Source organism: Ctenopharyngodon idella, chromosome 2 (assembly GCF_019924925.1).
Source record: "Ctenopharyngodon idella isolate HZGC_01 chromosome 2, HZGC01, whole genome shotgun sequence".
Lineage (NCBI taxonomy): Eukaryota > Metazoa > Chordata > Actinopteri > Cypriniformes > Xenocyprididae > Ctenopharyngodon > Ctenopharyngodon idella.
In genome coordinates this window covers 43,061,866-43,089,476 of record NC_067221.1, presented here as the reverse complement: position 1 = coordinate 43,089,476, position 27,611 = coordinate 43,061,866, and the positions used below count along the sequence as shown (strand labels likewise).

The 27,611-nt window shown below is 34.9% G+C and overlaps 1 protein-coding gene across 38 annotated transcripts in view; it reads right to left on the bottom strand.

Annotated features, from left to right (window-relative positions):
* The window catches only part of LOC127498784 (receptor-type tyrosine-protein phosphatase mu-like), a 297,821-nt gene that overhangs the window by 26,034 nt on the left and 244,176 nt on the right, over positions 1–27,611 (bottom strand). For 19 of the 38 annotated variants that reach the window (XM_051868865.1, XM_051868527.1, XM_051868833.1 and 16 more), the window contains 7 exons: positions 21,871–22,022; positions 19,352–19,426; positions 17,764–17,790; positions 11,560–11,774; positions 6,398–6,485; positions 6,118–6,194; positions 2,119–2,155 (listed from right to left, as the gene is read on the bottom strand). The exons of 13 other annotated variants lie outside the window; for them this stretch is intronic. In XM_051868865.1, the coding sequence (XP_051724825.1) occupies positions 2,119–2,155; positions 6,118–6,194; positions 6,398–6,485; positions 11,560–11,774; positions 17,764–17,790; positions 19,352–19,426; positions 21,871–22,022 (671 nt within the window). The remainder of the gene's footprint in view (positions 1–2,118; positions 2,156–6,117; positions 6,195–6,397; positions 6,486–11,559; positions 11,775–17,763; positions 17,791–19,351; positions 19,427–21,870; positions 22,023–27,611) is intronic. 6 more of the 38 variants (XM_051868599.1, XM_051868573.1, XM_051868564.1 and 3 more) reach the window with 6 other exon arrangements.

Here is a 27,611-nt window from a genome sequence, read left to right as displayed (position 1 = left end):
TCTTAGTTACATCGTGTTTACACTGTTAGTTATGATGAAAGCATTGGTTAGTGTGCAGAAATTTAGTTCAATGACGAGATCACTGCTTTCATGAGCTCAACAACATGTCTGTGATCGACTACAATGTTCTAATGCCCTAGATCTAAATGTAATGCTTTCCACGATTAGTTAACCTTGAGAGCTGTAATAGTAAAAACGCGGCAAAAGTTTTCAAGAAAGTAATACTTAGCTATTTCATATGCAAAGATGTCAGCCAATCACAGCAGTGGGCGTTTACATTGAAGTCTCACAGGAGACACGCCCCTTAAAACAGAGCGTTCAAATCAGAGGATAAAATCAGGGTAGCAAAAATGGCTTTTATTTCTAAATTATGACAATTTTTGATGTAAAAATCATACTAACATTATAAGTTCACCTCAGGAAACATTATAAAACAATAAAACAACACAGTTCATGACCCCTTTAATTAACAACATGTACTTACTATTGGGTTAGGGTTGAGTTGAGTATAATTATGCATAATTTACTGTTATTACTATAGTAAGTACATGTAACTTATAATATTAACAAATACAACTTTTGATTTTATTAATGTATCAGTAACTGTTTAAATTAATGCTGCAGAAGTATTGTATTGTACTAATGTAGTTAACGAAGTGAAACTAAAATAAAAGCGCTGGTCACTGTTTGCTCTCGTTCACATCTGATGTTTTCATAAAGATCATATGCAGTCATACTTTATTTGCAGGTGAGTAAATGATGGCAGAATGATGATTTTTGGCTGAACTCTTCCTTTAACCTGCTCATATTTAGCATTAGTTCAGTATCTCTCATGCAGCAGAAGAGGAAGCTTTTCTTCTCATTGAGGAAAGTGACGGTCTTTTATCCGGTCAGATCTCTCAACAGTGACAGAGTTCATACATTATTCTCTTACAAGCGCACAGAGGTAAAAATCTCCCATCAGCCCTCAGTTTCTCCCTGTACGTCTCACAGCTCGACCCCGGCGCTGCGGCTCAGGACCGGCTCTGTTCCCACGGTTCACTCAGAGAAACACTGTCTGTCTGTCTCTCATGTCAAGCTCAGAATGAAGATGATGAATTATGTATCGGCTGCAGCTCTCAGAGAATCCTGAAGTTCAGGCCCTGTCGGCTCTCGCTCCGTCCAAACCAATCCTGAACTCCTTCGTTAAACCTGTTACTGCCTCACATTTAGAGATGCAACACGTTTAACAGAGAGATCGAGGGAATTAGAGAAGAGGAAGAAGACCAGACGCATTTGAAGAAGTTTGCATAAGTCTGTGTTTCCACAAAAATATGAAGCAGCACAACTGTTTTAAACATTGATAATCATAAATGTTTCTTGAGTATCAAATCATCATATTAGAATGATTTCTGAAGGATCATGTGACACTGAAGACTGGAGTAATGATGCTGAAAATTCAGCTTTGATCACAGGAATAAATTACACTTTACTATATATTCACATAGAAAACAGCTGTTTTACATTATAAAAATATTTTTGAATTTTCACTGTATTTTTGATCAAATAAATGCAGCCTTGATGAGCAGAAGAGACTCTTTCAAAAATATTAAAAAAATCTCAAATATTTTGGTAGTACTACAGATTTAATTGCATATCTAAACAGTCCAAATACACAGACATTTGAGAGTGTGTTAGTATGCAGAGAAACACGCTAGACCCTCGCGCGCGCGTGTGTGTGTGTGTGTTTTAATTGAGACACAGAGGAGAGCAGCATGCAATGCTCTAATAAACAGGTAATTATGCAAATCCCCACACCACACCAGCAGATTGAGATGACATCAGAGACAGCACACAGACACTCTCACACACACACAAACACACACACACAAATACACACACACATCCATCAGCTTTAACCTGTCGGCTCTCGGCAGGCCAGATTAGACGAGTGACAAACACACTTCTGTTAATCCATTTATTTAATATGCCACTCGTGTGCCGCCCATCTCAGCCAGACCTGATTAATCGCTCAGGAGACGTGAAGGGCACGCACTCAATCTGACCAAATAAGACCCAGTGGACTCTGGGCATCTGCCTCCACACACACACACACACACACACACGGCTGACTCTTACCTTGTGTGGCGATGTAGTGATTCGGCCTGTGATAACCCTGAAACACAGAATCACATCATCACATGACGTCCTGTAAGCTTCACAACACTTCCTGTCATATCATTAACATATGACCGCCCACATTTACATGTCAGTAACATCTATTTAATATTCATAAACCTTGCCTGTCACAGTGAGGTAATGAGGAAGAGATAATGATGATTAAAAAATAATGACAAATCTATAAATATACATTTATTCATTTAGCAGAGGCTTTTATCCAAATACTGTTACAAGCGATTCATCTCGAGGAGGAAATAATATAGAAACATTGATTTAGAATACATTTTCAGCTTGTAAAACAAAGTATTGAAGATGTTGCTTTCAATTATCAAACGTCTGGCATCACAAATAAGCAAGAATATGTTGTGAATGTGGGTTCTGACATGTTTTGCACATAACATTAGAAACCCACAGATAGCAAAATCATTTCATATGCGGAGAGTTCAGCCAATCATAACAGAGGTCATTTACATACACAGCAAAAACAGCCGGTTTAATCGTAAGAGTGTCAGATAGAGTTGAAAATGATCAGCTGACTGAACTGATGACGATCAACATCTGACCTTTGACCTCTTAAACACAGACACCAGCACACACACACTGGATCCATCTAAAACAAACTAGTGAGGCAGAGACACCCTGGCGAACAGCGAGCAAACGAAGACAAATGTGCTAAAAGAGAAATACATTTAGCAGCAGCCGTAGAGAGTTTATTGGATGGGGTGGTTAAAAAGCTTCTGGAGAAGAAAAGAAAGTGCGGCATCCATCCGTCCATCCATCCATCCGTTGAGTCATCAGCGGTGCGGTTAAGAGCCTCTTCAATACGCACATACTCTGATCTAATAATGACTGCGAGCGCTGAACAAACGCAAACATAAAGAGCAATAAAGCCAAAGAGAGACGAGCGCAGAGACGAGCGAATCATTTACATCTGTGCGGCTCTTAAACTGGGCTAATAACCAGAGCAGACTAACGACGCTATTATTACACACAGAGAGGTTTAATGTTAGGGGACGTTTACAAACCTTCACACTGACTAGAAGACTGAAGACTGAACACTGATGACCGGTCACCATTAAACCAAGACCCATGCAAATAAACAAAACAGTTATACACAGGGATAATGTTAAACTGAATCTGATGGTGAAGTTCTGTCATACATTAAATCTTTCTTTGAGTTGTTTAAAAACATCCAACTAATTAAAAACTTTACAAAAGTTAATGCATTAACTAACAGTGAGCGTTACATTAAATACAGTATTTATGAGCACTTGTTAACATTAGTTGTCATTAAACTGTTCCGACATGAAATAAAAATAAAAAGGTAATTGCGACTTTTTATCTCACAATTATGACTTTTTTCTCAGAATTGAGAGATATAAACTCAAAATTTGCGAGTTATAAAGTCAGAATTGCAAATTATAAAGTCAGAATTGCGTGATATAAAGTCGGAATTGCGAGTTATAAAGTCGGAATTGCGAGTTATAAAGTCAGAATTGCGAGTTATAAAGTCGGAATTGCGAGTTATAAAGTCAGAATTGCGAGTTATAAAGTCAGAATTGCATGATATAAAGTCAGAATTGCCAGTTATAAAGTCGGAATTGTGAGTTATAAAGTCGGAATTGCCAGTTATAAAGTCAGAATTGCGAGTTATAAAGTCAGAATTGCCAGTTATAAAGTCGGAATTGTGAGATATAAAGTCGGAATTGGAGATATAAAGTCAGAATTGGGAGTTATAAAGTCGGAATTGTGAGTTATAAAGTCGGAATTGCGAGTTATAAAGTCGGAATTGCGAGTTATAAAGTCAGAATTGCGTGATATAAAGTCGGAATTGTGAGTTATAAAGTCGGAATTGTGAGTTATAAAGTCGGAATTGCGAGTTATAAAGTCAGAATTGCGAGTTATAAAGTCAGAATTGCCAGTTATAAAGTCGGAATTGCGAGTTATAAAGTCGGAATTGCGAGTTATAAAGTCAGAATTGCGTGATATAAAGTCGGAATTGTGAGATATAAAGTCGGAATTGGAAATATAAAGTCAGAATTGTGAGTTATAAAGTCGGAATTGCCAGTTATAAAGTCGGAATTGCCAGTTATAAAGTCAGAACTGCGTGATATAAAGTCGGAATTGTGAGATATAAAGTCGGAATTGGAGATATAAAGTCAGAATTGTGAGTTATAAAGTCGGAATTGTGAGTTACAAAATCGGAATTGCCAGTTATAAAGCCGGAATTGCGAGTTATAAAGTCGGAATTGCGAGATATAAAGTCGGAATTGTGAGTTATAAAGTTGGAATTGCAAGTTATAAAGTCGGAATTGCCAGTTATAAAGTCAGAATTGCCAGTTATAAAGTCGGAATTGCCAGTTATAAAGTCAGAATTGTGAGTTATAAAGTCGGAATTGCCAGTTATAAAGTCAGAACTGCGTGATATAAAGTCGGAATTGTGAGTTATAAAGTCGGAATTGCGAGTTATAAAGTCAGAATTGCGAGTTATAAAGTCAGAATTGCCAGTTATAAAGTCGGAATTGTGAGATATAAAGTCGGAATTGGAGATATAAAGTCAGAATTGGGAGTTATAAAGTCAGAATTGCGAGTTATAAAGTCGGAATTGCGAGTTATAAAGTCAGAATTGCGTGATATAAAGTCGGAATTGTGAGTTATAAAGTCGGAATTGCGAGTTATAAAGTCGGAATTGCGAGTTATAAAGTCAGAATTGCGTGATATAAAGTCGGAATTGTGAGTTATAAAGTTGGAATTGTGAGTTATAAAGTCAGAATTGCGTGATATAAAGTCGGAATTGTGAGATATAAAGTCGGAATTGGAAATATAAAGTCAGAATTGTGAGTTATAAAGTCGGAATTGCCAGTTATAAAGTCAGAACTGCGTGATATAAAGTCGGAATTGTGAGATATAAAGTCGGAATTGGAGATATAAAGTCAGAATTGTGAGTTATAAAGTCGGAATTGTGAGTTATAAAGTCGGAATTGCCAGTTATAAAGCCGGAATTGCAAGTTATAAAGTCGGAATTGCGAGATATAAAGTCGGAATTGTGAGTTATAAAGTTGGAATTGCAAGTTATAAAGTCGGAATTGCCAGTTATAAAGTCAGAATTGCCAGTTATAAAGTCGGAATTGCCAGTTATAAAGTCAGAATTGTGAGTTATAAAGTCGGAATTGCGAGATATAAAGTCGGAATTGTGAGTTATAAAGTTGGAATTGCAAGTTATAAAGTCGGAATTGCCAGTTATAAAGTCAGAATTGTGAGATAAAAAGTCGCAATTAACTTTTTTTTTATTTAGTGGCGGAAACAAGCTTCCATAGTTCATCGTTAGTTCATGTTAACTGATGTAAAATTTGGCGTAGAAACAATTTTCACTCTGAAATCGCTAGTAAATTTCACAAATTACGAAGAAACAGCAAGACATTGAATTAAACATGGAATTTTGAAGTAAGACTAAAATAGTGTTTTCTTGAAAATGTGCTGCAATAATCTTTTTTATTTAGAGCTTCAGAAAATCATTTTTATTGTGTAGTGACAGAATTCTGTTGGATCAGATGTGAAATCAGTCAACAGGAGAACATCAAACACTACCCAGAATGCATTTCAGCATCTCTCTCTCGGTCCTGAACTGCTTTTATTCGTCCCTAAAGTCTCCTGCACTCGTCCGCTGTCATCCCTCGCTCTATCATTTACACTGCTGATCTGTTCATACCTCCGCTGGAGTCCTGATAGAACTGAGTATGTGTGTGTGTGTGTGTGAGTGTGTGTGTGAGTGTGTTTGTGTGTCTATGTGTGTGTGTGTGAGAGAGATAGAGTGTGTGTGTGAGTGAGTGTTTATGTGAGTGTATGTGTGTGTGTGTGTGTACTCATGCTCTACATATCCTGTGAGTGTGGCTTGCTGTGTGTGTGTTGGTGTGTGTGATGACCTTTGTGAGAAGGTCACGCTGCTTCTGTACTCACGTCAACGTAATTTGCATTAATGTAATCAGAGTTCTGCTCCCCGTCCAGATTCTGCAGCCGCACACGCGAGTGATCATCTACAGAGAGACAGACAGACGTCAGCGTCTCACACCAACACATCTGATAACACTCATGCTCATGTGTCAAGATAACGTGTGTGTCTTTATCTGATCTGTAGAAATGTCACGCTGTGTCGTACAATCATCCTCTCGTACAGATGCACAAAACGACACTGTCACAAAATAAACTGGTATAGAGATTCAGGACTGATAATACACACATGCAATGATGTTTCCATAGCGGTTCTTCATGCGGTTCTCATCCTTCTTGGCCGAATCCCAGGGCGCAGACTGACCCTCAAAGAAGCTCTAAAGAGAGACAAAGACACAGAAGAGAGAGACAGAGATTCATGAGAGTCCTGCGGAAACTTTACCTCAATAAAGCACAAAATCTTCTTCGGTTCTGTAAGCGGGAGGAAAATGCGTTAGGATCATTATTTGAGGGAACTGGACGAGGGTCGACGTTCCACGCTGGGGGTCAGACGCTGGTCCCTGTTTAAACAGAGAGAAATTATTCCTCTCGGATGTGTGTGTCCTTCAACTGTGAACATTTCCACGCAGGGGGACGTGAAATACACACCGTCTCATCTGAGAATCAAAAACCTCGCCGTGAAAAGCACGAATCCCAGCAGAGAAACGCTGGTCATCATTAACAAAATTAAATTACTGAAAAACATTCACTGCAATATTTTGTCTTGTTTTACATTAAAAAGATCTAAACATTCTTAAATTAAGAATAACTGATGAATTATTAAAAATGCACAGTTGTTATTTAACCATAAACCTCATTAAATTCTGTTTGATGCTTAAAATAAGAAAAACAACATGTCTTCTTCAGCTTCTTAAGAAACTCTAAGATGTTTTTTTTTACTGAAAAACAAGACAAAAATAGTTTTTGTGAGACTCCAGAAAAGACACACACCTACTGAAACCTGCTCATCAAATCTCACACATGCAGACAAACATGATCACATGGAAATGGAGTGTCATATTCTGATTGGCTGTGATTTTGGATTGATTTGGTTGCGAGTGCAGTGCGCTTGCAGAGAGACTCCGCCCACACGCTCTTCTGATTGGCTGTGATTTTGGATTGATTTGGTTGCGAGTGCAGTGCGCTTGCAGAGAGACTCCGCCCACACGCTCTTCTGATTGGCTGTGATTTTGGATTGATTTGGTTGCGAGTGCAGTGCGCTTGCAGACAGACTCCGCCCACACGCTCTTCTGATTGGCTGTGATTTTGGATTGATTTGGTTGCGAGTGCAGTGCGCTTGCAGAGAGACTCCGCCCACACGCTCTTCTGATTGGCTGTGATTTTGGATTGATTTGGTTGCGAGTGCAGTGCGCTTGCAGAGAGACTCCGCCCACACGCTCTTCTGATTGGCTGTGATTTTGGATTGATTTGGTTGCGAGTGCAGTGCGCTTGCAGAGAGACTCCGCCCACACGCTCTTCTGATTGGCTGTGATTTTGGATTGATTTGGTTGCGAGTGCAGTGCGCTTGCAGAGAGACTCCGCCCACACGCTCTTCTGATTGGCTGTGATTTTGAATTGATTTGGTTGCGAGTGCAGTGCGCTTGCAGACAGACTCCGCCCACACGCTCTTCTGATTGGCTGTGATTTTGGATTGATTTGGTTGCGAGTGCAGTGCGCTTGCAGAGAGACTCCGCCCACACGCTCTTCTGATTGGCTGTGATTTTGGATTGATTTGGTTGCGAGTGCAGTGCGCTTGCAGAGAGACTCCGCCCACACGCTCTTCTGATTGGCTGTGATTTTGGATTGATTTGGTTGCGAGTGCGGTGCGCTTGCAGAGAGACTCCGCCCACACGCTCTTCTGATTGGCTGTGATTTTGGATTGATTTGGTTGCGAGTGCAGTGCGCTTGCAGAGAGACTCCGCCCACACGCTCTTCTGATTGGCTGTGATTTTGAATTGATTTGGTTGCGAGTGCAGTGCGCTTGCAGAGAGACTCCGCCCACACGCTCTTCTGATTGGCTGTGATTTTGGATTGATTTGGTTGCGAGTGCAGTGCACTTGCAGAGAGACTCCGCCCACACGCTCTTCTGATTGGCTTCGATTTTGGATTGATTTGGTTGTGAGTACGGTGCGCTTGCAGAGAGACTCCGCCCACACGCTCTTCTGATTGGCTGTGATTTTGGATTGATTTGGTTGCGAGTGCAGTGCGCTTGCAGAGAGACTCCGCCCACATGCTCTTCTGATTGGCTGTGATTTTGAATTGATCTGGTTGCGAGTGCAGTGCGCTTGCAGAGAGACTCCGCCCACACGCTCTTCTGATTGGCTGTGATTTTGAATTGATCTAGTTGCGAGTGCAGTGCGCTTGCAGAGAGACTCCGCCCACACGCTCTTCTGATTGGCTGTGATTTTTTGTATTAATTTGGTAAATATCTTGACTTAATACTCTTAGGTATAATTTGCTTCTCCAGTAAATGTATCTTGATTTAAGAAAGTTTAGATTTTTGTACTGGAAAACAAGACAGAAACACTGAGGAAGAACAGAGTTTTTTTGCAGTGAAACCCTCACGACTCCATTAAACGATCAAGCATCACCGATCAGACGTGATGGCACTGATTCATCCGATGAATTGAAAGCTGTTCTGTTCAAATGAAACACTGTAGAATGAAATGCACAGGCCTTATTTCATGCAACTTCCCATTATAATTAAGCAGAAACATAAAAGGTCATCATCTGTGTGATCATGTTGTGCTCATACTGTGTTGGATGAGCTTGACTGGTCTATATGAGAGGAAATGTCTAGAATAATCAATAAATCCGGTTGTTTTTTCTTTCTTTAAGAACTTTTTTTTCTACTCAACACAGTAGAAACATCTTCTAATTAGACGAGTTCCTCTGTTCTGCCCCTATGGAATCAAACTGTTATTAATTTATTGGAGAAGAAGAGCAGTTTGACATGAACTCAACCAGATAAATGACGACAGCTTCCTTTGACCATGTGACTCCTCAGAGACGAATAATTAAGCAGCTTTCCCATCATTAATTCATGCTGGAAAACTTTACTAATGATTTCTCATAACTAATGGAGATCATTTGCATGATTGGCATTTTAGAAGCTAAATATCATCTTTTCATTTTATTTCATTCATTCGACTTCTGGATTTCCAATAAAAATTATTTGAGAATTATAAATCTATTAAACAATTACATAAAACAATTCATAATGGACTATGTGATGATCTGGAACATGAACATCAAAACAAAAATGAGCAACTACTCGTTAAATATATATATATGTGTGTGTGTGTGTGCACCTTATATACATATATATTCAGTCATGTGAAAAAGAAAGGACACCCTATTTTATATTTTTAATATTTATTATATTTTTAAATGTAAATGAGTAGTATATATATATATATAATTGATTAAAGGCTTTATATATATATATATATATATATATATATATATATATATATATACATATATATATATATAAAGCCTTTAATCAAATAAAATACATTTACAAAATAAAAAATATTCAGCTATTAAAACATCTGGAATCCTGAAATTTAACTGACAGAAACCAGAAATGTCTAGAGATTAAAATAAGTTTTGAATATTGTTTTGGATGATGGAGTCACACAGGTTGAGAATCGCCGATCCAGACAGTAAACGTCACTGTTTGTGTTTTAAATGAAATGAAGGTGATTTTAGCCAAAGAAAGTGTGAAGACGGACATGAAGGGTCATGAGAGGATGATCAAACACAACAAACCCATGAGGAGACGCTCCTTCAGTCCTGTGAACCTCATCATGCTGGACGTGAGTCACATGATCAGGGGAAACACGTGACGGACAGAAAGCATTTGACGGGCACGATGTCTGAGCGCCGCCAAATGCCTTCGAACAAATCACAGTCTACATCATCACAGTCTACATCATCACATGGTTATCAGCATCTGTCAGTCAGAAATGAACCAATGAAGTGTGATCTCTTACCTCATTGATCTGCTCCACAGAGAACAACAGAACCAGAAGAGAGAGACAGTGTGTAAGTCAACATGGACAAAACTACTTCTGCACAATACACACACACACACACACACACACACACGCACGCACGCACACGCACACACACACACGCACGCACGCACACGCACACACACACACACACACACACACACACACTGTCACACACTGTCACACACTTCATTATAAGGTCGTCTGAACCCTGGAGGGGTTGAACACATTTCACCTTCATCTTGAGCATTTTATTATTATGAATTTTTATTTATTTATTTAATTTTAACCCCGACTTATTTTGTGCTTCCAGACTTTTCAACAACTGTACTTCAATTCAATTTAATTTAATTTAAACCACAACTCATTAGAGATTCCAGATGTTTCAGGAACTGTACATTCTTGCACAGAAACCGTTATTGAGGGGGAAAAATAAATAAATATGATTTATTTAAAATTAAACCTTGATCTCGTATTTTATTTTATTTTATTATTTTTGACCAAGATTCATTTTTTTATTCCAGGTGTTTCAAGAACTGATTGATTTAAAATTATGTTTGTACAAAATCCCCCCCTCACATTTTAATTTCTATTCTATTCTATTCTATTCTATTCTATTCTATTCTATTCTATTCTATTCTATTCTATTCTATTCTATTCTATTCTATTCTCAGTCTGACTCATTAGTGATTCCAGGTATTTCAATAACTGTAATTCCTGAACCAAAACTGGCCTCTGGGTGAGAGCCACTGTCAGTCATGCTGCATGTGTGTGTGAGAGTGTGTGTGTGTGTGTGTGTGTGTGTGTGTGTGTGTGTGTGTGTGTGTGTGTGTGTGTGTGAGTGAGTGAGTGAGTGTGTGCGAGTGCGTGTGTGAATGTGAGCATGTGTGTGTGAGCGTGTGAGTGAGTGTGTGTGAGTGTGTGTTCATCTATAATACAGCAGGACTGCAGGGCATCCAGACCCCAGAAGGACCGTCACTGAACTTCTGCTGCTTCAGAACACGAGACGGATGGAGAGAACGAGAGGAGAAGAGACGGAGTGATATGAGAGGAGTGACTGAGGAGTGTGAGCGTGTGCAGATGAACGTCAGCGCTTCTCGTCATTTCTCAAACTCTTTCACTCACAGAAAAGACAAAAAGTTGCTTGTTTTTAATTTAATTTAATTTAATTTAATTTAATTTAATTTTTAGTGATTCCAAGTGTTTGAAGAACTGTACATTCTTGAACAAAATCAGTTATTGAAGGGGAAAAATGTGATTTTAAATGACATCTTGATCTTGAGCATGAAAAATCAACCGTCTCATCCTCCAGTGACTCGATCAGTGTGAAAGAGAGCGCTCGACTGATGGCCCGTGTGTGCCGCAGAGGATGATGGGATATGTGCGCTCTCACCTCGTACTCCTCTTTGAAGCCGTAGCCCTCGGCACACTTCATCTGTGTGATGTGCTGCAGCAGGTCGGCCACGCGGATGGCGGGATGCAGCTGCGCCGTCTGGTACGGCACGTCCACGGCCTCGCGCTTGCGCAGCGAGTGTGTGTGCGACGAGTGTGTGTGCGTGTGCGACTGCACCAGGCTGCTGGTGTCGCTGGTCAGGGTTTGAGTCTCGTCTGCAACACAAGACAGAAAACATGCACTGAAGAGCTCGTCTGTGGAAACACACACACACTCGCGCTTCCTTTTACAGTGACGACACACACACACACACACACACACGTCCCAGTGATTTTAAACACGTAGTTTTAAATTAAAGGAATAATTCAGAATCGTTTATTCCAAACCTGCACACTGTGATTTCGGGAAAACTTTACACTTATAATGAACAAATGCTTCTAAAGCATTTATTAATCTGATTCAATGTTCAACCAGTGTTTTATTATAGTTTTTATTAATAATTTGAATTGTTTTTATTTTTATATTTTAACGTAACAGAAAAAAACAAGAGCGTGCAGGTTTGGAACGACATGAGAACAAATAAATAATTTATGAATGGTTAAGGCAAGACCTCAGGTGAATAAGTAATTAATAAATTAAAATATTAACTAATAGTCATCACCGTACTTCCGCATTTGATTAATTACATTAAGAATCACAGATTACAAGTTTTCTGAAATGTTATGTTTGAATATGCAAATGAGACATTGTCTAAATAAATATGCACTAATTTGCATACATTTCCAGAAAAATCTGAACATAGATTCATAATTCCGGTTTGATTTTGTTGACATATTGTTTTTTCCAGAAGGAATTTTGGATATAAATATCACACTTTCACCATATTTTCAGTAATAAAGTGTTGTATAAATCAGCTGAATGATATATGAATATAGATATAAACTATAAATTAAAATGATAAATAAAACAAATTAATTATTTATTGAATAAACAGGAAATTCAGTTAAAATTGTAATAAATAACAAAAATAAATGAATTAATGTATTATTTATTCGTATTAAGTCATAAAAATGGATTTTGAATAATAATACATTTATTCATATATATATATATATATATATATATATATATGTATATCAAATATAAAATGAAAAATGAATTATTTATTAAATATTCAGTTAAAATTATAATAAATTAAAATAAATAAATGAATAAATTTGAAAAATTATAATATTAAAAATTAAAAATTGAAAAATTAAAAAATATATATATAAACATTAATTAAAATTGAAATAAATAAAACAAATTAATTATTTATTAAATAAACAAAAAGTTTACTTAAAATTATAATAAAATAAATAATAAAATAAATAAATGAATAAATGTATTATTTTTTAAATATTAAGTCATAAAAAGGAAAAAAAATTATATATATATATTAAAATACAAATTAAAATTGAAATAAAAATGATGATGATGATGATAATAAAATAAACAATGTTTAAGAAAAGAGAAAGAAAATTAAATAGAAGAAAACAGAAAATTAATATTATAAAAATAAATAAATTAATAAATGAAAATCACGAAGTAATCAATAATATTCTTTATTTTCAACATTATTTATTTATTTTTTACTTGTACAGTATGAATCAAACTGTAAAGTTTGGTGTGTTTGGAGAGATGGACTGAGACTGAAATCTACAGACGCAAAAAGTGCAATAAAACGGATGTATTTTGGATGTTTTCCTCCCAGTGTTTCTGCCTGTGGCGTCTTGCCTTAATCATCTGTATTTCTCCATTCACTCCATCAGTGTAAAAGAAGCGCGTGATCGTTTCTCATTCACTGGCGATGGATGGATCATGACACGACGTTGCAGGAAGGGGTGATGAGTGGATGTGGAGGGAGGGATCGATTGACTGCCCCGTTCGTCCATTCCTTCGTGAAATATCACGTGCCTCGTTCCTGTACAATTTCAGTGAAACACGGCTAAAATCGGCCTGTGTCCCTGTTTGGCCCTGATCTGAGATCTGCTGAGACTCACTGTGGGTGCTGTCAATCAACAGCAAAGCATGAGTGGAATGAGTGAGCGGACGCGTGATGACGGATGATCAGAAGCCACGCGGCCAATCACGACAACCCAAAGCAAAGAAGCACGATGGCGAACACACACACACACACACACACACACACACACATGAGGAGGACGGGTGATGCTGTAACGCGTGTCTACGTCCATGCAGCTCAAAGACACATGGAGGGAGGAGAGGAGAAACACACAACCTCTGTCACTCATCAACTTACCATTAATGGGGACTTTTTAAGCAGATACATTAGAGGTTAAACGAGAGAAGAGAGAGAGACAGAGAGAGAGTGAAAGAGAGAGAGAGAGAGAGAGAGAGAGAGAGAGAGAGAGAGAGGAGACAGGGTTTAAGCAACAATACACCAAAGAGAACTAGCTCTGATCAGTCGAGGGCGTTCGGGGTTCGGGTGTTATGGGACTCAAATCACAATGAAGGAGAAAATGACTTTCAAAGAAACCAAAAAAAGAGGAGAAATGCAAATAAAACTGGTAAGATGAACATTAAAATCGCTTCATGGAGATCTGCGGAGCAGCGGCTCTCAACTGGTGCCTCACACGCTAAGGTCAAAGGTCACGGGCGATCGGTCTGATTAACCTCATCCTCAAAAATAATAGATGATCTGTGCTGAACTCCATGTGTTTTGTGTGGCAAATTACAGAAACAGAAAAATAATAAATTCAATAAATTAATAATATTATAATAAATAATAAAAAAAATTAAAAATGAATAAATTAGAATAAAATAATAAATAATGAAAATGGAAAAACAGAAATAATTTAAATGCATTAAACTATAAATTAAAATTATAATAAATAAAAGATAAATTAATTATTTATTAAATAAAAAATATTAAAAAAAATTATTATTAGAAAATGAATGAATAAATAAATGAAAATCACTAAATAATAAAATGTATTATTTATAAATATTAAGTTATAAAAATGGAAACATTTATAATATATGTATTAAAATATTAATTTAAATTAAAATAAAACAAATAATAAAAGTTATAGAAACAGAAATATACAATATATACAAAAAATTTAAAATATATACAAGATAGAAAAACAGACAAATAATACATGCATTAAATTCTAAATTAAAAGTGTAATTAAAATTATAATATTATTATTTATTTATTAATATTACGTGTTTTATATTCACATACATACATATATATGTATGTATGTATTAAAATATTAATTAAAATGTACATAAAAAATGAATAAATGTTAAAGACAAAAATAATAAATAAAAAATAAAAAATGTTGAAAAATATATGTAATAAATTTTATATATATGTTATTATAAATATATATATTAAATTATTAATCAAAATTTTAATAAAAACAAATAAATAATAAAAGTTATAGAAACCAAAATATAATAAATAAATAAAATATAAAAATACATATAATACATGTATTAAATTATTAATAAAAATTAAATATAAAAAATAAAAGTTACAGAAACCAGAAATAAATAAAAATGGAAAATACATATAATAATTATATATTAAATTATTAATCAAAATTGTAATAAAATAAATAAATAAAAGTTATAGAAACCAAAATACCAAAATATAATAAATAAATAAATAGAAAAATACATATAGTAAATGTATTAAATTGCCAATAAAAGTTATAGAAACTATAAATAAATAAATGAATATCAACGCTTGATTTGAAGGTTTTTTCTGAGTAAGCACTGCTGCTCTGTTTACAGTCACTGATGTCCAGCATTAGATCTGATCCTGAAGCTGAAGCTTGTTGAACATCAGCATCATCCCAGCTGCTCCATAAACCCTTCTGTGCCGCGGGTGAAGCTTTCCTTCCTTTTCCCTGTTTTATTGTGTAACGTAAACCTGTTCCCGCTCGAGCGATCGTTTACACGTGCCGTTAGCCGAGAGTCATTCATATTTAATACGCGCTCTGAGCTGCTATTTTTCATCGCATTACGCTTCAATTAAGTTCTCAGGCCTTGCGAGGGCGACTCTGGGGCACGAGCGCTTCAGATAAATAGAGTGTAGAGGTGGCACGAAAATGAGACAAAACCTGCTTTATTATTCTATTTTATCATAGAGTAAACCAATAAACAGCCGCGGAATAAGGAAAAGAAAAACAAGTGGGTCAGAAGGAGCCGCTAAAGGCAGAAGAAACATTAGAGAGAATAGCAGAAGAGACGCTGGAGTGGATGAACGAGACGCTGGAGCAAAAGCGACAAAAAAACAAAACCTTCTTCTGCACATTTACACTGTAAAACATGAAGAATCAGCTGAACCTCACTGACCAAAAAACTATACACTGACCCACGCTTATCCAGAGACACTTCAGTTCTTCATCATCATCATCATCAGGCCTATAATAAACCCTACAACTGCAAAACCTCTGTTCTTCCTCAGTGTTTCTGTCTTGTTTTCCAGCACAAATATCTAAACATTCTTAAATCAAGATACATTTACTGGAGAAGAGAAATGACTGAAGATATTAAGACTTGTTTAATGAAAAATGAATTTGTGCTTAAAAAAAAGGAACAAATATTGCCCAGTGAGCCAATGCGCTATATCTTAGATCGATAATGTTTTTCATTTAATATTTTGTAATGTTTTTATGTTTATATATATATAAATAAATATTTTTTTATAAATAGTTTAATAAATGCATTTAATTATAAATCAAAATATAATAAATAATTACAATAAAAATAAATCATTATAAAATAGAAATGCAATAAATGCAATAAATTATACACTATATATATATATATATATTATTTATAAATTATAATAAATAAAAAAATATAATAAATAAAATAGAAATTAATTATTTATTAAATAAAGAAAAAAATTACAAAATAGAAAAACAGACAAGTAATAAAGGCATTAAATTCTAAATTGAAAGTATAATTAAAAATATAATAAAAAGTAACTAAATAATAAAAAATAAAATAAATAGATAAAAATGAATAAATGGAAATTATAAAATAAAAAACAAAAGAAATTTAATTTAATTATTTTTTAATTATAACAAGTAAAAAATATAATAATAATAATAAACAAATGAATAAAAGAAAATCACAAAATAATAAATAATATTTATTATCAATATTATTATTTATTTATTTATTTATTTATTAATATTAAGTTATAGAAATAGAAAAAAAATAATAAATTCACTAAAATATCAATAAAATGTAATAAAAAGTTATACAAACATCAAAAATTAAAAATATATATAAATAAAAATTGCACAATAAATACAGTTGCACTGTGTATGCTCAGCTAAGACGAAAAATAAACTTAATTCAAAGGGAAAACAAGATTATTTTTGATTGTTTTCAGCAAAAACTCACTCTGGTGCTGCTCGCGTGGAGAGAAATTATATATTTTCCAAAACATGTTTTACTCTAAACTTGCGAGAAAATCAAAGCCATAAATCTAAACAAGTTGTGTTCCAAATTTGAGGTTGATATCTCAAAAAAATGAGCTTTCAGTAAGAGTTTGTTCGGGCGCAGTACCGAACGCTTCCACTAGATGAAATTCGTCTCCCGTTCATTTCCACTGCGCTCATTTCTGACGGCGAATAACACAAGTGTGACTGTTACTCAGGACCATTTGACCTTTAGGGTTAATTTTGACACATTTCTCATAATATCTTCAGTAATTTTGCATCTCAAGTAAGTGTATCTTGATTTTAGGATGTTACTGAGGAAGAACAGTGTTGTTTCCATCAGAATGGTTTGTTTAATTCATCTTTGGAGTTCTTCTGACTTTCAAGCATCTAATTTGATTGAATTGAGGAGATTAATCCAGTGTTTCTCATCGCTCGTGTGTGTGTGTGTGTGTGTGTGGACAGCGACAGCATCATCCACTCCCCCACATCCAGTCCACACGTCTGTCCATGCACATGAGATGTCAGACAGGATGTGACATCACAGCACGCACGACACGCGATGCGCATGGGATGGAGTGAAGGCGAGAGGAACCCAAAGGAAGAGAAGCGACAGACAGGTGTGGAGATGAGGAGCCAAAACAACCCAAATAAAGCAAACATGATGGAAACCGCATTCCTTCCCTCTGAATCAGACTGAAACACAAACTGCAGGAGAAGAAGAGGATCTCACCTAAGATGGCGGTCGGCACAAACGGGTCTGGAGGGAGAGTGTGACGAGCAGAAGAAGAGAAACACAGAGACGGTCAGTACAGAAGAGAAGAGAGATGATTCACCTCCATCAACACATCAAACATCAGTCCGGCTCCATGAAGATTCTCACTATTTTTTAACCCGAAGGCTCTACTGTCAGCACAACTTTCAAAGCCATTTAAGGCGAGATATTTCCTGCAAATTTCTGCTATAATTATGATAAAATTGTTTGTTTTCATGTTTTTTTTTTTGTTTGTTTTTTTTAGAAAGAAACTGGGGAACAAATGGAAACAAGAGTTGTTGAGGAGCAAAAAAAAAAAAAAGAAAAAAAAAGATATATGATTTTATTTTTTTATTTATTTTAATTTATTATTATTATTATTATTATTTGTATTATTAATTACATTGAATAAATAAACTAAATAATAAAATAAAATAAAATAAAATAAAATAAAATAAAATAAAATAAAATAATGGAAACAGTAGTTGTTGAGGGGCAAAAAAACAGAAATATGATTTTATTATTTTTTTAGAATTTCAATTAAGTTAAATTTATTTTCATATTTAATAATAATAATAATAAAAACAATGGTCATTGAGGGGCAAAAAATAAACATGATTGTTATCTTTTGCATTTTAATTAACAAATTTATTTTAATTACAATAAAATAATATCTCAGTTTTTTTGCTATAATTATTATTATTATCATCATCATCATCATCATCATCAATACAATTAATAATAATAATAATAATAATAATATAATAAAAATAAATTAAAGTTAAAATGCTAATAAAATCAAATCAAATCATATTTCTTTTGTGTTTCACAACAAATTGTTTCCACTTGTTTCTCAGTTTGTTTCTACAAAAAAGATTAAAAACATATCATTATTATTATTATCATAATTATAGCAGAAATAATTTTTTTTAGCTTTTAAATTATGTTAAATACAGTATATTTTAATTATTATTATTAAAAAAAATTATAATAATAATAGAAACAAAAGTTGTTCAAGGGCAATTTTTCTTTAGCATTTTAATTAAGTTACATTTATTTCATTTTAATTTATTATTATGAATAAGAATAAGAATAAGAATAAGAACACACACCTAAAATACATCATTAGTTTTTTTATTTTTTATCAATACATTTTTTGTGCTGGAAAACAAGAAAACATTTTTTGCTTTTAATCAATTTAATCAAATAAATATATATATATATATATATATATATATAGTACTTTTTTCCCAAAAAAATTTGTGTTTTCCAGCACAAATATCTAAACATTCTTTAATCAAGATACATTTACTGGAGAAGCAATGGAGTCAGAAAATCCAACTTAATTCAAAGCAAAAACAAATTCTAATCTTCAGTGATTTTGCTTCTCCAGTAAATGAATCTTGATGTTTAGATATTTGTGCTGGAAATCAAGACACTGACAGAAAAGAACATCAGTTTGTAGTCGATCGGTTTGTTTCAGGGTTTAAAGTCTGTGATTTGAAGCTGTGCTGTATGGAGTAAATGAAGAAGAACAGAGGGTTCGGCGTGTGCTGTGTGAGGTTACCTGGGTAATACGTGTTTGGGATGCTGGTGCTCAGCGTGTTGGTTTTCACCGTGAGAGAACATGGAGAAGAACCCGCTTCACAAGAGACAAACAACAGAGGAAAACAGCATTAAACATGTTCACTTCCTGCAGCTCCAGCAGATCAACACCAGTGTCATCAGGATAAACTGATGAATGAGTCTGCCAGCGCACACATATACAAAGTTTGGAATAATTAAGCATTTTTGTAATGTTTTCAAATGAAAGAATAAAGAGACTTATTACATTCTAAAACATAAAAAAAAAACTAAATTCATGTAAATTTAAAATGTAAATGTTTAATTATCATGATGATCATGTCACATTGCAAAACATTTCCTACTCTGTATTTAGGGCCCAAAAACCAATGGTGCTCATTTTATTATTATTATTATTATTAATATTATTATCATTATTCTTTTCCTAAAAGAATTGCATTTTTGAGGGCCAAAACATGCTCATGAATCTTTGCACGCGTCATTAAAACTGACAAAAATGTACATCTGATACGGGTTTCAGAATTAAGTGCTGCAAAATGGCTCAATAGCGCCACCTACAAATTTTCAACGAAAATCGTTAGGCACACGTAACATCCCATTTTGAATTTCCTTTGCAATTTTTTCCAGTTCCAGGCATCATACTTTAACAAACTCCTCCTGGAGTTTCAGGGGCTGTTTTCCACTAAAAACTATTTACGCATTTTGGCCGTTCATTTACACGACAACAGTGTTTTGGAGGCCTGAAAACACAAACATTTGAAAACGGGTTCCAAAGAGCAAGTTTTTGAAAACAATAGCGTTATCGTCTCTGTGTAAACTACAAAAATTAAAGTTTGTGAAACCGGTGACGTCATGCGCATGTGTATTATGTGTTCAGTCTATAGGCGTGTAGTGTTTCTTTACAAAGTGACATCGCCATCTACTGGCCAGACAGCAGAATACAGCGTTTTAGTAATTTTCGTGGATCCGTGCGAACGGGGATCTCTCCACAACGTTGTCGCAAAAAACGTGCATTGTTGTCATGTAAACGTACCCTTAATCAGATCAACGTCATATTTGATCAGACTCATATAAACACCTCTGCGATGCTAAATCACGTAGTTTTTGAGTTTTCGTTGAACGGCGTTTTCGTGGCGGCCTGACAAATTTCGATGCTTTGCCATGAAACAGGAAGTTGTCGTAACTCAAACATACAATGTCTAATCTGCCCCACACTTGATGGCCTGAAGATAGTTATAGTCATAGCGCCACCTACTGGAAACAGGAAGTAACATGTTTTGCACTGTGTTGCACTCATATCAACATATTAAAATATGCCAGCAAGTGCCAAACATGCTAGAAACATTCTAAAAGTATCCAAAATTTAATATATTTCCTTACTTTACAACACGCGAAAAACAGTACACCAACAGAGCAGTATGTCCGAATTTGAACAGTAGGTGAAAATTCCCCGGATGACCTACTACTTCCGCCGAGATTCTGAAGTGCGAGATTCTTCAATGGACACTTTACTATCCCATGAGGCCATGGGAGAGGATTTATGAATGTCAGTGAAGCAACGTAGGTCACATGACAGTAACAACATGGCGGATCATGTAGTGCGTCTGAATTCAATTCCTACAACCCACATTCACACTGTATAGAACTTACTTTTTAACGGTTGCGAAGTATAAAAGTTTAAATAGGAAAGTTGTTGTAACTATAATATCCAATCTGCCCCAAACTTCACGTTTGATAAGAGTCCTGTCCTGAAGACATGTACATGCCAGTATTCAGTTATAGTCATAGCGCCACCAGCTGGCAGCAGGAAGTGTGGCAAATATAAATGACTTTGACGTAGTGCTGCTGTATCTACCATATTTTCCCAAAGCCAGCAGGTGTTTGTTTTCCAGTACAAATATCTAAACATTCTTAAATCAAGATACATTTACTGGAGAAGCAAAATTAGTAAAAAATTACTCAAAATGAAGCGAGTTTATGTTTAAAACAAGAACAAATATCTGCCAATGGAGTCAGAAAAATAAAGTTAATTCAAAGAGAAAACAAGGTGATTTTTCTGACTCCATTGGCAGATATTTGTTCTGAACACTAAAGAAAGAAAAAATTTCTGGCGTCTCATTACAGTATAAACACGCGTCTGCCTCCTCTATACACACTGTGTTGTGGACTGACAGAGATATAAAGTTAATTGTTTTAATCAGCGCTGATTAAAGGCGAACGAGATCAGCTGCTCAGATAATCCGGATCGATGAGGTCACGCAGCTGTCCGGAGCACGTGTGTCGGCTGTAAAGCTGCTGCGGAGACGGCGACCCGAGGACACGCATGCAGAATCCAGAGCCGTCAGGAGCGTCTGTGCAGGACGAGTGTCTGAGACAGCTGCTTCATCACCACAACAATCACTCGCAGGAGCCTGTGGAGCTACCAGACACCCGACCCGCCACAGGAGGGACTTGCAGAGTTCAGACTCTTGTGTGTGTGTGTGTGTGTGTGTGTTCACTCACAGCGTCCGTTGAGGTTGTGTGTGTCCATGAAGGAAAGAGCCTCGTCACAGTTGGTCCCCTGCTCGGTGTAGCTCTTGTCCATGGAGTTCACCATCACCGTCATCTCCTGCCGCGTGCTGTTCAGAGTTTCCTTCCGCTTCTTCGCCAGTTTTCTGCAAATCACAAGGATGAAAATAACAGAATTAGTAATGTGATACAGCATTCTGAGAGGAAACACACACGGGTTACTGTACGCAGTATGTGTGAGAAAATCTGAGCACACAGATACTGTTTCTCACAATGCAATGTACTCAACTTTATTTCTTCTTTCATTTTAATTTTAGTTAAAGGTGTAGCATTTTTTTTTTTTTTGCAGGTTTGTCATTTTTTTTAAATGTCTGTTTTTACTCATTTTTATTTCAGTTTTAGATATTTTAGTATATTAAGTTTAACTAAACAATTTTGTTTTTAATTTTTTGCTTAAATTCTTTAAAAAATATTTTTATTTTATGGTTTTAGTTTTAGTTCTAGTTAACTAATAACTCTGGTTTGTCATTTTTGGTTTGTTTAGTTTTTAGTTATTTTAGTAGATTAAGTTCAATTAAATTTTTTTTAATTTTTTTTTTTATTATTTTAAGGTGTTTTTTTAATATTTTATTTCAGTTAACATTCATTTTATTTTATTTCAAGTAATCATTTTTTATGGTTTTAGTTTTAGGTCTAGTTAACTAATAACTCTGGTTTGTCATTTTTTATTTTATTTTTATTATTTTATTTAATAATTATTCAAAAATAATTATTAATGTCTAAAATTTTTATTTTTTTGTTTTAAGTTTTCTATTTTATTTAATTTTTTTTTATTTCAGTTTAGTTTTTTTAATTATCTCATTTCAGCTAACATTTATTTTATTTTATTTAAAGTAATTGAAATTTTAATGGTTTTAGTTTAAGTTCTAGTTAACTAAAAACTCTGGTTTGGCATTTTTAATTTATTTTTATCATTTTATTTAATAATGTCTATTTTGATTTTTGAGTAAAATGATTTTATTATTTTTTGTTTCAAGTTTTTTATATTTTATTTTAATTTTTTATTATTTCAATTTTTAAAAATATCTCAACATTTATTTTATTTTATTTCAAGTAATTAAAAATGTAATGGTTTAGTTTGAGTTCTAGTTAACTCTAAAAACTCTGGTTTGGCATTTTTATTTTTATAATTTCATTTAATGTTTATGAAAATAATTTAAATACATTTTTTCAAAATATATATTTTTTTAACATATATGAAAAATATATAAAACATTTTATAATATGTATGAAAAATAATTTAAATAAAAATAATCTTTTTATTTTTTTATTAAAATGCTTTTTTTTTCCTTAATATTTTATCTTATTTCAAGTAATGATTTTCATGGTTTTAGTTTCAGTTCTAGTTAACTATAATTGGTTTTATAATGTTTGAAGCTTTAATTTACAGTCAAAAAAGTGCAATAAAATGCATTAAAAAAACTAGATTAAAATTAAGAATTTCTCAAGCAACTCACTGTATTAACGGTCATTTGACAATAACATAACATACTACAGTATAAAATGTTCATTGTTTCATTCTATATTCTGTTTTACACATTAATTAAAATTGTGCAAGTATTTTATTCAAAACACACAATGAAAGAAAACTGCCGCAGGATTTACTTTCAACCAATTTTAACTCAGAAATTGCTTATAAATTTTACAAATAATTACAAAGAAATGTCAAGTAACACATTGAATTAAACATACAAAACCAAAATAGTATTTTCATGTATTTTCATTGCAATGCGCTTTATTAACCATATTCTACAGTCCAGCTGTACTTTCCGGTTGTAAGGAAGAGTTGAACATGTATTTTGCACACATTACTATAGAGTCATTCTGAGGAAAGCACTCAAGGTGGTTTGCCATTAAAGTAATCAAAAGAGGCTAATTTTAATAACCAGGACCTGATTAATACAGCAGTGTTACCCTCCCAATTAAACCCCAATTTAATTTTAATCAATGCCCTACCAAGACCCTTGAGGAGCGCCGGCTCTCCATGATTACAGCTGCCCACGTCTGTTCTCCGACATACAGACCGAACGAACGAACACGCAGATCCAAACACCAAACTTCTCCCGATGCCAAAGCAGATGTCACGAGAATAAAGAGTTGTAATTGAGTTCTGCTTCAGCTGATCTATACCCCAAACATGCTAATTCACTTGGCCCGTTTTTGATCCGCTGCACGAGGAAATGCAAATGAGGCCAAATTAGCCAGCCAATCTGTGGGAGAGAAATTAGCATGTGGAGGAGGGGCTCCACGCCTGAGGCCTCGAGTTTCCCAAAGCGGATCTGGAGGTAATTTCAAATGAGATCTCGGAAAGTGAGCCAAACCACAAAGTAAGGAGATGCACGAAGTTTCTACAAACTACAAACTCCATTAAAGCCAAACTGAGATCATGAACATCCACAGACGACATGATTGATGAGCAAAACACACGGGTTACACCGCTATATGAGATTATGAGTCAAAACTACACGCCAATACTCCATTAGGACAGAGTTCAGCTCACAATCCGTACTGGATAAAGAACGACTTCTACAGCGCTTATACAGAACAGATCGATTCAAAGAGGCTTCACGGTAATAAACAATAATGAATCAATGATGCAAATGAATTAAATATGACACAAATTCAAAAAAGACAATAGTGTCCTTATTCTGATCAATTCAGTTCAGTTCAGTGTTGACTCGGTTCAGTTCAGTTTTGATTCAGTTCAGTTCAGTGTTGATTCATTTCTGTTCAGTGTTGATTCAGTTCAGTTCAGTGTTGATTTGGTTCAGTTCAGTGTTGATTCGGTTCAGTTCAGTGTTGATTCAGTTCAGTTTGGTGTTGATTTGGTTCAGTTCAGTGTTGATTCGGTTCAGTTCAGTGTTGATTCAGTTCAGTTTAATAACTGTAAAGTTCATTAATTATAAAGCAAGTTCAATTCAGCTATAAAGCAGCTCTAGAGAAGACGATAGTGTCATTATTCAGATCAATGTTGATTCAACTCAACTGATTCAACAGACATATTTCAATTCAGTTCCCACATGAACTTCAGCTCTACATCTGAAGGTCTCACAAGCATAAAGACAAATTCTATTTTGCAATGAACCTCATTTCTGGAACTATTTGATAATGTTTTATAAATTAAGCAGCAAAACATCATCTGGTATCTAGATAACAGGGATCGTTCAGCGTTTTGAAAGTGTGAAAAAGATATTGAGTAACGACTTGAGCACAAATTTCTAATCTTGGTAACTCTTACCAGTATTTCATTCCTTTAACTCTAGCAGTTTTAATCTGACTGGATTGATGTTCAAGTGTCGATTTCTTTGACATGTTTCAGTTTTCTATTTCTCTGGTTTAATTGTATTTTAGTCGAACTCACAGTGACTCGAAACATTGTTTTGTGTCTTTAGTCTCTGTTGGGTCTCGATCATCGACTGATCGCAGTCCAGCGGCGCAGCACGCTACCCACAGTTCCCCACTGTTCCCTGTGTCCGAACGGCTCTAATGAAGACGCTTTTGTTTTGGACACACACGTTAAATGCCTTCAATAACCACTGAAATGTGCCAGAACACAATAACCACGATGCCTTTAGTTTCGTCTCCGGTGTGCCGTCACACTTTGAAGGATGTGTTTCCGCTGCAGGAGTCAGTCAATTAGGTGTGTGTGTGTGTGTGTGTGTGTGTGTGTGTGTGTGTGTGACTGTGGGTGTGTGTAAAGTGTACATTTACTAAAAAAGATGCAATACTGATGGTCCATCACTGTAACAAATAGAATAAAGATAAAAATAAATAAATTTCATAAAATCGTTAAAAAAAAATCTTGACTTGATTGGATAAATGAAAATGTAAAATTATTGAAATATTAACTTAAAATCTCAGGGGTTCGTCGGTCGAAAGCTTTGAGAATCCCTGTGCTAGAACGAATCATTTAGAGCGGTTCACTGAAAAGATTCGTTCATGAATCAGACGAACGCTCACTCGTTCTATCTGTCTCTCTTTATTGAGCCACTTTCTGTTGCTGCTTTTATTGCACACTTGCACTGGAGTGAAATATCTGCAAGACCTTGGCCACGGTCGTTACGGCTCTCCGCCTGTCGCACTATAAGTGTGTTGATGGTCTCCTCGGGGACGCCGCTGACAGGTGAGGTGACACCAACCTCAGCCCGTCCGGCTTATTGATGACATGACAAAAACAGGAGCAGTATAAAGCCGGCCTGCACGAATCCTGCGCCTGTACAGCAGTGAACACACGTCAATCACGTCCGGCCGAACGGAAGCACAGGAGGACGCTGGTGTCAGTCTGAGTGCCGGTCCTGAGAGGAGAACGAACTCTGAAGATCCTGATGACTGACAACAGCACAGTCATGATTGACACTCTCACTGCCATGTTAAATCAATACTGCAGCTGAAAACACATCTGAGACTGGAAAAAACTTGGCCGTGCGCACGCGCGTGTGTGCTATTTCAAAAAAAAAAAAAAAAAAACAGAGATGGAGATGAGCAATCGATTTGTTTCTGATTCCAGTTCCACTTCATTCTTATTCCATTCACCAGTACGAGCCCCAATCCCAGCAACAACTGATTTGGTAACACTTCACAATAAGGTTTCATTTTAGTTAATTACATTAGATAACATGAACTAACAATGAACAATACTTTTACAGCATTTATTAATCTTAGTGCATTACTTTACTTGTAACAAAAAAATATGCTGATTACGTAATGCATGTTACTTGTAATGTGTTACTTTACTCGTAACATCAAAAAGTAATCTGATTACATAACGCAAGTTACTTGTAATGCGTTACTTTACTCATTAGTTAAAAAAGTAATCTGATTACGTAACGCAAGTTACTTGTAATGCGTTACTTTACTCGTAACATCAAAAAGTAATCTGATTACGTAACACAAGTTACTTGTAATGCGTTACTTTACTCGTAACATCAAAAAGTAATCTGATTACATAACGCAAGTTACTTGTAATGTGTTACTTTACTCATAGCATCAAAAAGTAATCTGATTACGTAACGCAAGTTACTTGTAATGTGTTACTTTACTCATAGCATCAAAAAGTAATCTGATTACATAACGCAAGTTACTTGTAATGTGTTACTTTACTCGTAACATCAAAAAGTAATCTGATTACATAACACAAGTTACTTGTAATGCGTTACTTTACTTGTAACATCAAAAAGTAATCTGATTACATAACGCAAGTTACTTGTAATGTGTTACTTTACTCATAGCATCAAAAAGTAATCTGATTACATAACGCAAGTTACTTGTAATGCGTTACTTTACTCATTAGATCAAAAAGTAATCTGATTACGTAACGCAAGTTACTTGTAATGCGTTACTTGTGGCATCAAAAAGTAATCTGATTACATAACGCAAGTTAATTGTAATGCGTTACTTTACTCATTAGATCAAAAAGTAATCTGATTACGTAACGCAAGTTACTTGTAATGTGTTACTTTACTTGTAACATCAAAAAGTAATCTGATTACGTAACACAAGTTACTTGTAATGCGTTACTTTACTTGTAACATCAAAAAGTAATCTGATTACGTAACGCAAGTGACTTGTAATGCGTTACTTGTGGCATCAAAAAGAAATCTGATTACATAACGCAAGTTACTTGTAATGCGTTACTTTACTCATTAGATCAAAAAGTAATCTGATTACGTAACGCA